The sequence below is a fragment of the Lathyrus oleraceus genome, chromosome 7, assembly GCF_024323335.1.
Source record: "Lathyrus oleraceus cultivar Zhongwan6 chromosome 7, CAAS_Psat_ZW6_1.0, whole genome shotgun sequence".
NCBI classification, from domain to species: domain Eukaryota; kingdom Viridiplantae; phylum Streptophyta; class Magnoliopsida; order Fabales; family Fabaceae; genus Lathyrus; species Lathyrus oleraceus.
Window position 1 is genome coordinate 211,733,590 of NC_066585.1, and position 9,564 is coordinate 211,743,153.

General features: G+C 37.0%; 1 protein-coding gene across 2 annotated transcripts; it reads right to left on the reverse strand.

Moving 5' to 3' along the window:
• Positions 1–2,720: 2,720 nt before the first annotated feature.
• LOC127100807 (uncharacterized) lies at positions 2,721–6,014 on the reverse strand. Of its 2 annotated transcripts, XM_051038083.1 has the most exons (7): positions 5,888–6,014; positions 5,519–5,665; positions 5,012–5,247; positions 4,661–4,919; positions 3,525–3,704; positions 3,296–3,451; positions 2,721–3,205 (listed from the first exon to the last, which is right to left on the reverse strand). In XM_051038083.1, the coding sequence occupies exons 2-7, from the start codon at positions 5,546–5,548 to the stop codon at positions 3,032–3,034; spliced, it is 1,035 nt and encodes a 344-aa protein (XP_050894040.1). In that variant the 5' UTR covers positions 5,549–5,665; positions 5,888–6,014; the 3' UTR covers positions 2,721–3,031. The 2 variants fall into 2 exon arrangements, with proteins under 2 accessions (XP_050894040.1, XP_050894042.1); XM_051038085.1 differs by lacking the exon at positions 5,888–6,014 and having other exon boundaries at positions 5,012–5,229; positions 5,519–5,795.
• Positions 6,015–9,564: the final 3,550 nt, after the last annotated feature.

The following is a 9,564-nucleotide window of genomic DNA, read 5'->3' on the forward strand; positions in this document are numbered from 1 at the left end:
ACATGTATAAACCTTTACGGAACGAGGCTACCATAGCCTCGCTGGTGTATATGGTCTAAATATCATCAATGCATTCATTGTAATGATCAGTACTAGTAGCCTCCACTAACGATCATGTTTGTCCTTAGAAAGAATAAGGCAAAACAAAGTCACCATCACTATAGTGCTAAAATTAAAACTATTAGAACTGTGACTGTAACTCCCAAACATTCCTAACTCAACAAGATCCTAGTCTACCATTCCGTCATGCCACATTGGATTTGCAACACAATGGAAACATCTCACAAATTCCCTTTTTTGTTTGTGTTCTATTAAGAAATCATTATCATCTAACTCCCTAAGAATCACCATCTTTAATCGTGAAAAATAAAAGGACAGAAATGGGGAATGCTTAGTTCTTGAAGCTTGTCTAACTAGATGATTAAGATGAGCTTGAAGAAATGTAGAATCCTAAGAAAACATATAGACAAATGCAGTAAGAGACAATGGAAGAAACGAAATCGTGACTCTTGTATTTGAGGGATTCAATTTGCCTCTAGGTCAGGTAGGTCAATCAATGCATAGCTATTAGGGTCACATACATTGATGCAAGGACATAACATCAACAATCCTCATAAAGTGCGTACAAATGGATCAACGATGCATATTGATTGGTTCTTCCCAAGGAAATTTCATCATAACATAACATTAGATGTGTTGTTTGTTCTGAAATTCAATGGTCACATATGTCTAAGTTGCTTTGTACTGAAAAATTTGGTAGACAAAACAAGTTTCTATTAATAGTTAAGGGATCAAACTCGAAAATATCCTGAAACATATTTGTGTGAATCATGACCTTTGAACAACATATTGCTATCAAAATCAAAATGCAATGTTTGAGAGATAATAACTTGAACTTGACTAAAATTGAAATGTAAAGGCTTTGAAACTAAAATGACTGAAATCGAAATGCAAAGACTTCGAAAGTAAAATGAGTGAAAGTAACTTAAATGCAGAAATGCCTTTAATGTAAAATACTTGAAAATTATAAATGTGGAACACATACGTACATTTCCTCATTCGTTTCTCAATCACAAATACTTTGAGTTTGTAGAATTCTTAGTACAATTGAGGACTCTTATAACATAAGCAAACGTCTACTTATATACTAGTATAAAATAACTGCCTACGACAATCGACTAAACACATCGCGCCACGTTTTTACTTCCATGCAACCATTGTCTTCGACAGACTTCCACGTGTCTCTGAATAACCACTTGATCTTATCCAATTCTGACTCATTCGACTAATCAGAATAACCTATCTAAATATTGGAAATTTCCACTAAGTCCAAACTCCACAAATACCCCTTGATCTTTGACTATAAGATTCAACTGGAAATTGCCAAATTATCTTTCGACATGTCAAAGTCATTAAATCGACCTATGGTCTCGATTGACCATGTTCGACTTCACACCTCACCATGACATGCCCTTATGTCTTACTTACCATTAATATCTATGTCAAAATTCAAGGTAATTGTTGCGACCTAAGTGTTGTTAGACATCACAAAAAGAAGGAATGCCCCTTTACACGGGCTAAATGCGTTAAATCAACTCGCCCTTCAAGTCTCATGCTTAAGAGACTCTCGCCCTTCCAAGCATTGTGTTTGTAGGACTCGCCTTTCTATCGTGCTTGAGGGACTCGCCCTTAAAACCCTGTGCTTGAGAAATCACCTTTCCAAGCATCGTGCTAGAGGGACTCGCTCATCATGCCTCATATTAAAGAGGGTCATGGATTGGGATGGTCCGCCCTAATCACACCGCTCTTCCAGGCTCCGTGCTTGAGAGATTGTGAATTGAAAAAGCCCAAATGAGCATCAGAGAGGCCAGTACATTAATCATTCAACCCACATACAACATGGAAGGTCCTTGGGCGCAAACGAACGGGGGGCGACGAGCACACAAGCCGACCTTGGCCCAATGCTCATTCTCACCTGACCCAACATTTCCCAACTATGGATTGTTCTACCCGACCCAACATTTCCCAACTATGGATTGTGGTAGAACGTATCAATCCTGATATTAACGGTAGTCATCACGATGTTAGATGCACCCATATTATGGAGGATGAGTAGCTTCACTCACTCCCACAAGTTGGTCAAGGCCGAGGGACGTGTGGCCGAGTTCATAAGCACTTGAACAGGAACCACCAAAACGGGAAACCTATTATATAAATATCTCAATCGTATAGCTATTATATAAATATCTCAATCGTATAGCTGGAATCACTTTTCACAAATTAGAACTCAAGCCCTCTTCACATCTCACCGCAAACAAGTATCTTCTATTACATCGACTACAAGTACACTCTATAATCTCGTTAAGTTGACACATCATAAAACTCATATCGTAAGAGTAATGAAAATTGATTTTAACGTGAATTGAAAGTTTAATGATTTCAATTTAAACACATTTATATAAAAATGACTTCAACAATAAATTTGAGAATAAAAATTAATTTTAGGATAAAAAATTACAGAACTTAAAATAGAATCAATTGTGGAAAAAACAATTGAACTTTATGAGATCCAAAAGTATATTCCCCATGAGATTTTTTTCTGCCTCTGATTCCTAACACAAAAATTGCATACGCCATGATTTCTAAAAATGCCTACAGCTGTTTGCAGCAAAACAAGTTATTAACATAAGAAAACTTATAAAAGTCACATTGCCCTTCCATTCCTTCAAAAGACATATATGTGCTTTTCATATAAAAGTTGTCAAATTGAAATTGCAAATTCTCTTGATGACTTCAATACAAGTGTTCAACAAAACAGTGAAGTGGAAAAAAAATTACAAAAGAATGAATTAAATATTTAATTAAATTGGCAGACAAATTAACAACAAAAAAACTGAGTACAAAAATGTAAGGGTGGGGCGGGGTGGGGCGGCATGGCAAAAATTTCAACAGGGTGGTTTCCTGTCGGCTCTTGTGGTGACTTGTGAGCAAAGATTAGAAGAATGCTAACGGTATGTACATACCCGTAAGTTTACCGGCGGTAATCTTCATGGAGGAAACTCTCGTATTGCGTACCGGTGAGTGCTTTGCTCACGTCGTCCCAGTTTTCAACTTGGCTCGATAAGGATCCCTTATGAATCTTTACTTGACGACTCTTTAAATTCGTTTGAGGAACCTTAAGGAACTCCAGAACGTCCATTAATTTCTGTAAACAAAGTGAACCATCAAGAGACCTTTATAAGGAAATAAAAGGCAAGAGACGAAGTAGGAATCGTGTTGAGGTGGCGTGACTTACGGTGCGATTCTTGACAACGTCTTCGTAGTAAAGCATAATGTGCCGTGTGCTTTTGAAATATTCTAAAGCCTTGGTGGTGGTATCGTTCACTTGTTTCAGGCTTCCGATCAGCAACGTTGAATTGAGTGTTGGCTTGTATTTTGCGAGTATTTCTGCCTGAAAGAGTGAAAGCGTAGTTAGAATCCATAAACATGGATATGCAAATTCACAACAAAAAATAGAGACGGACCTCTTTGGGTGAATGAACATGAGATTTGTGAGTGCCGTTTAATATTTTAGCATTCTTATCGTATTCGTTTGCAAGTACGGAAATCATCCGGCGTAAAAGATTCCTTCTGAAAAGAAATATGACTGAAACACCGTGTATTCTGAAGTACTCGGCAATTTGTTCATGATGCTGCACCAATCCCTGCGTTAAATTACAAATTACAAATATTGTGACGTCCACAGCTCCCACATAAAAGTTTACAACAATACAATATACAGTCAATAACATGCCAGATGCTAAATAAGCTCAAAAATAACGAAGCGCGGTGTGTTTCATTCTTAATCAAATTCTATATTGTAGCTTTCTACCTAATTTTAAAGCAACTCCTTGAACAATCCATCTTATGCAAAAGTGTTCCACAGGAAGAAAGGACAAGCTCAATCTCGCGGAACCTTCAACACGTTATGCATACACAAATCATCTGGGAAGTAGCCATGGAAACACGAACATATACAAAAACCAAAATGGTGTTGAAAAACACAGCCACTCAATCTCAACAAGAACAATCAGAAAAATGTTTTCATAACAATGTGAAAGATAAGAAGTGAAGGGGAATGCATGCATCATCGACAGCATAACTCATGCCGGTGTTTGTGTGTGAAAGAGAGCATGCGAGAGAGAGACCACCCTTCTTTTCCCTTCTTATATCATAGTTCTGTAATTCTTTTAAAACTGAAAGAAAAACTATAAGAGAAGTTATTAAGAAAGATCTCGAGATTAACAATTTGGATAGAAGCATGGTCCTGGATAGAACATTATGGCAGAAGCTGATCTATGTAACCGACTCCACTTAATGGTACAAGGCTTGGTTGATGTTGTTGTATGTATACCTTCACATTTCACAAGTAACAGTTTAGACTTCACAAATATTCTACTCGTCTCTAGATCACATAAATCGAAAGATATGATATGTCGGTCAAAAACTATTTCAAAGACATTGTTATTCCTATACACCATTTTAACGTTGGTATTTCACTACTTCGAACTTTATTCGAATTGACTAAGAGAATACCTAAAAAAATCTACTTTCCTTTTGAAAGCTGAACTAAAAACACAACACTACGCAACCGATCAAACATAAATAAAACAAACATTACCTGATTAAGCATCCACTTCAAGCCAACTGCAGTCGTGCACTCGTTTTTAGAAGCACTACTAAACCAATCTAGATTATAAATTGTGTCCAACGTCTCCGTTATCGTCGTCATATTACTCCTCCTAACCTTAACCGAAAAGATTTCCCCGTTCGAGCTTATGTTAGGATGACTATTCAAAAACGTCTCGAACCAACCACTCCCAGATCTCTGCATTGACAGAATAGTAAAATACCGCACTGGGTGGCAACTACATTCCTCCCTGAAAAACAAACAACAACGCAATATCAGTAAACTTCAAAAGATTCAGAAACAAAAACACTTATTCGACTCTTAACATCGATATATCACCACCTGCTGTAAGTTTTGGGATTTGGATAGTGCACATAAGGAATCTCCCAAGGTTCGATATTCGGTTCGGGACAAGGCTTTTGAATAACATTGATATCTAGAAAACCAATTTTAGTACCAGTGCTTATCTGCTTCAAACAAATAGAACATATATACACACCACAAACCATTGCAAAAGCCAACACAACCAACCTCCAAACCAACGTAGTATTCTTCAAACCCTTCACAAGCAAAACATCCTGAAACCATTAACTACAACAACGTTAATAATAAATTGAATAACTAATTATAAACTAATTAACACGCTATAAAAGCCCTCAACTTAATTGATCCAAAACATGAATATTGAATTAGAAATTAGATATCAGATATTAACCCCACAGAATTCATTGGGGTTATTTTAAGAAACCAGATCGGACAATTTCACGTGGCACCCATGAAAAAACAAAATCAAAAATAGAATCTTTCACCTAAGATAAAATGAAACAAGAAGAAAAACAAAACACTAACCTTTGTGAAGGAAGAATGATCATCGGCCATTGTTGTTAAGCTCAAATCAAAAGGAATGCAGATGAAAAGACATTTTTTGGATACCTTTTGAAAATTTCTTTAATCTATTGTTGTAAAGCTTAATTTTTCAGCTCTCATTGCTGAAACCTGCAACAACTCAGAATAATAATAATGAATATTATATTTTGTTTATTAATCTGTATTTCATTTTTTGGTGTTGTAAAGAACAAAATGATGAAAGAGTTTAGAACTATACTAACTAAATTTAGATTTAGACCGTTGTTTTTTTTTTCTGATAATAAATAGAGAAATTAAAAAAAAATTGTAGAAATATTAATATTAATATTAATATTATCTCGAAACTCGCACCTGGCAAGTGGCAGAACTCTCTTCGTTTTCAATATCGTTAATAGAATGGTGGGTTGAATGCGACCGAAACAAAACGACATTGTCTTTGTGTTGGTTACTACTTAAAACGACATGTAAAAAATAGTTGTTTTTTCTTTAGTTTTTAAGTTTTGTATGAAAAGAAATTCAGACCAAAAAAGTTGATGATTTCTTTTGGACAATCATATAGATTTTCTAGCCACGTTGTTCGTTGGTGTCTTGCCGTCTATTAAGGGTTGTTAAATTAAAAGGAAATAAGCAGGATGATTATTGCTTTTAGACCTTGAAAATTAATTATCCAAATTCTTTAAGCATCACTCTTAGTTCATCTATAATATATAATAACATAATATGTTCTGTAAACTACATCCTTATCCTTTGTTTTTTTTTCTCCACTTCACGGTTAATTTTATTAAATTTTTATTTTTTTCAACTAAGTTTCTAAACTGATCTTAATCTACTATACTATGCAACACGTTACTTCTTTCATATACAACACTTTACTTCTTTCATCAATAACACTCTACTACACTATGCAATACTCCTTGATTTTTTTTTCACTCTATGAAAATGAAGAAGAAGAAAATAACATGGGAGAGAAAACATAATTACTTCATGCAATTATTCTTTTATATTTTAACTTTTAATTTTTATTGGGATTAATAACTTATTGTTCTTTTGTAGAAAAAAATAAAACTTACATAAATCTAACTCATATTTTATTTGAATTTGAAAGATTAGGAAATATAAGTTTATAGTTTGAAAATGTGAATGGATGATGAAAATGTTGGATGTTATATAAGTCAAATGCAAATAACTATGATCAGAAGCATGTTTGGAGAATAGCTTATTTGAGAAGCTATTTGGAAAAGCTACCAGAATGCTGTTGGAAAACCAGAAAAATACTTCTGTTTTTAGGCTGTTTTGTTTAGCTTTTGTTTGTTACTTTGTTTAGTGTTAGTAGGCACTATATATACATTTTGTAACACGTTGAATGAATTAAATGCCATATGATTTTTACCTTCTCAATTAATCTCTATTCTCTCTAAACTTCATCTTCTCCAATCCTCCAATTTCACCAAAATTATCCATCACCTCCATTGATTCACATACAAGCTTTTGTGCTTGTTCCAACATTTGGCATCAAGAGCATTGGTTCCGATCCTATTCCGCTGCAATGCCCGTTTCAAACGACAAGATCCCCACCAATCTTCCCATTCTTGATTCAAATAACTACAACAAATGGTGCAAACAAATGAAAGTTTTGTTTGGCTACCAAGACGTGCTCGATGTGATTACTACCGATGTTACCCCTCTTGTTGAAGAGGCTACAGCTGCCCAACAAGCCACTCACAAAGAAGAGAAGAAGAAAGACTACAAGGCTCTCTTCTTGATACATTCTTGCGTCGATGAAGACAACTTCGAAAAGGTTGGTGATTGTGACTCGGCGAAGAAAGCTTGGGATATACTCGAGAAGGCGTATGCGGGAGTTGACAAAGCGAAGGTGGTGAGGTTACAAACTCACAAGAGGCAGTTTGAATTACTCCAAATGGAAGAGAAGGAAACGGTCAACGATTACATAACGTGTGTGACGCGTTTGGTGAATCAAATGAAGGCTTGCAGTGAGTCGGTTTCGGAGGAAAACATTATGTCGAAGGTGTTGCGTTCTTTAACGGCAAGATTCGACAACATTGTTGTTGCGATTGAAGAATCGAAGGATCTCAAGACCATGACAAAGGATGAACTACAAAGTTCATTGGAAGCTCATGAACAAAGGATGGATGAAAGAGGAAACGATAAGGCAAAAGCGGAAGTGGCTTTGCAAACTCGTTTCAATGAGAAGAATAAGAGATAGAAAGGGAAATGGTCTTCTAGAGATAAGAAGAATTTCCAGAATTTTGGTGGAAAACATCCACAAAATTCAAGAGGACAAAAAGGAGAAGGAACCTCCAAGGATGATAGTCAAGGCAACTACAAGTCGCTCGACAAAAGTACCAAGAGATGTTACAATTGTCAAAAGCTTGGACATTTCTCAAGAGATTGTCGTTTCAAGCGCAAGGAGAGTGATGCGGATGAAGCTAAGGTTGCTAGGCAAGAAGTGGATGATGATAGCACACTTCTTGTGGTGATTACGGAGGAGAATAATGGCATGGACAACAGTAGAAAGTTGCTGGACAGCAACTACTGCAGTGCAGAAAAAATGCAGAAAATGCGTTCGGAGAAAAACGCATTAGTAACGGTTCGAGATGGAGTCCAAGGTAATGATAAGTGGTACTTGGATTCTGGTTGTTCGACGCATATGACGGGTAGAAAAGATTGGTTCGTGAAGATCAATCAAGCCACACGAAGTAGAGTGAGATTCGCGGATAATACGACTTTAGCGGCCGACGGTGTCGGTGATGTCTTGATCATGAGGAGGGATGGTGGTCATTCCTTGATCAAGAACGTTTTGTACATTCCTGGAATTAAGTGTAACCTTTTAAGCATTGGGCAATTACTTGAAAGAAATTAAACAATTCGCATGGAAAACAAAGTATTGCGCGTTTTGGACCAAAATGGAGTTTTGATCCTTAAGGCTCCTATGGCTGCCAATAGAACTTTCAAGATTGAGTTGAAAGTTCTGGAGCATAGGTGCTTAGCTACTGCTTCAAGTCGTGAGGAATGGTTATGGCACTATCGTCTCGGTCATCTCAACTTTCGTGATCTCGACGCGTTAAAAAGACATGGTATGGTGTTCGGGCTGCCAAAGATTAATATTCCAGCTAAAATATGTGAAGAGTGTGTTCACGGGAAGCAACACAAGAGTAATTTCAGCAAGGATGTGGGTCATAGGACCAAGCATCACCTTGAGGTGGTGTGTTCCGATGTATGCGGATCGATGCAAGTCAATTCCTACGGTGGCAATCGATACTTTGTCACGTTTATTGATGATTTTAGTAGGAAGTTGTGGATTTACCTCATTAAGAGGAAGGATGGGGTGTTTGAAGTGTTCAGACGGTTTAAGTCAATGGTTGAGCGCCAATGCGGTAAAAAGCTCAAAACTCTCAAAACGGACGGTGGTGGTGAATTCACATCCGGTGAGTTTATGAGCTATTGCAATGATGAGGGGATAATCCGTGAGGTGGTGCCTCCCTACACTCCACAACAAAATGGCATTGCAGAGAGAAAAAATCGGACAATCATGAACATGGTACGAACCATGTTAAAAGGCAAAAATTTACCGAAAGAGCTTTGGGGTGAAGCGGTATCTACAGCTGCCTATTTGTTGAATAGGTGTCCGACAAAGAAGCTGGAAAAGATAACTCCAGAAGAGGTATGGTCCGGATTCAAACCGAGTTTGAGTCACTTGCGCGTTTTCGGTTCGGTTGCGTTTCGACACATTCCGGGACAGCTTAGAAAGAAGCTTGATAATAAGGGTGAGAAGTTGTTACTTGTTGGATATCATCCTACCGGAGGCTACAAATTGTTTGATATGAGTAGCAAGAGGATTGTGGTAAGTCGGGACGTGATTGTGGATGAAATCCGGACGTTTGACAGCAAATTTTTTGTTGTTTCTGTACAGGAAATCGATTTACCAAATGAGGTAATCGATTTCCAGCCCGTGACAGAGCCCCCTGGTGCTGCTGGAAGTCAAAATTCTGGCCCAGAAATCGATTTCC

Bases quoted from the DNA above. Each gene is read 5' to 3' on its own strand.
- LOC127100807 (XM_051038083.1), bottom strand. From the start codon at position 5,548: ATGGCCGATGATCATTCTTCCTTCACAAAG. The intron at 4,920-5,011 runs GTGGTGATATAT...TTTGTTTTTCAG, and splicing joins AATCCCAAAACTTACAGCAG to GGAGGAATGTAGTTGCCACC. The intron at 3,206-3,295 runs GTAAGTCACGCC...CTTTGTTTACAG, and splicing joins ACGTTGTCAAGAATCGCACC to AAATTAATGGACGTTCTGGA.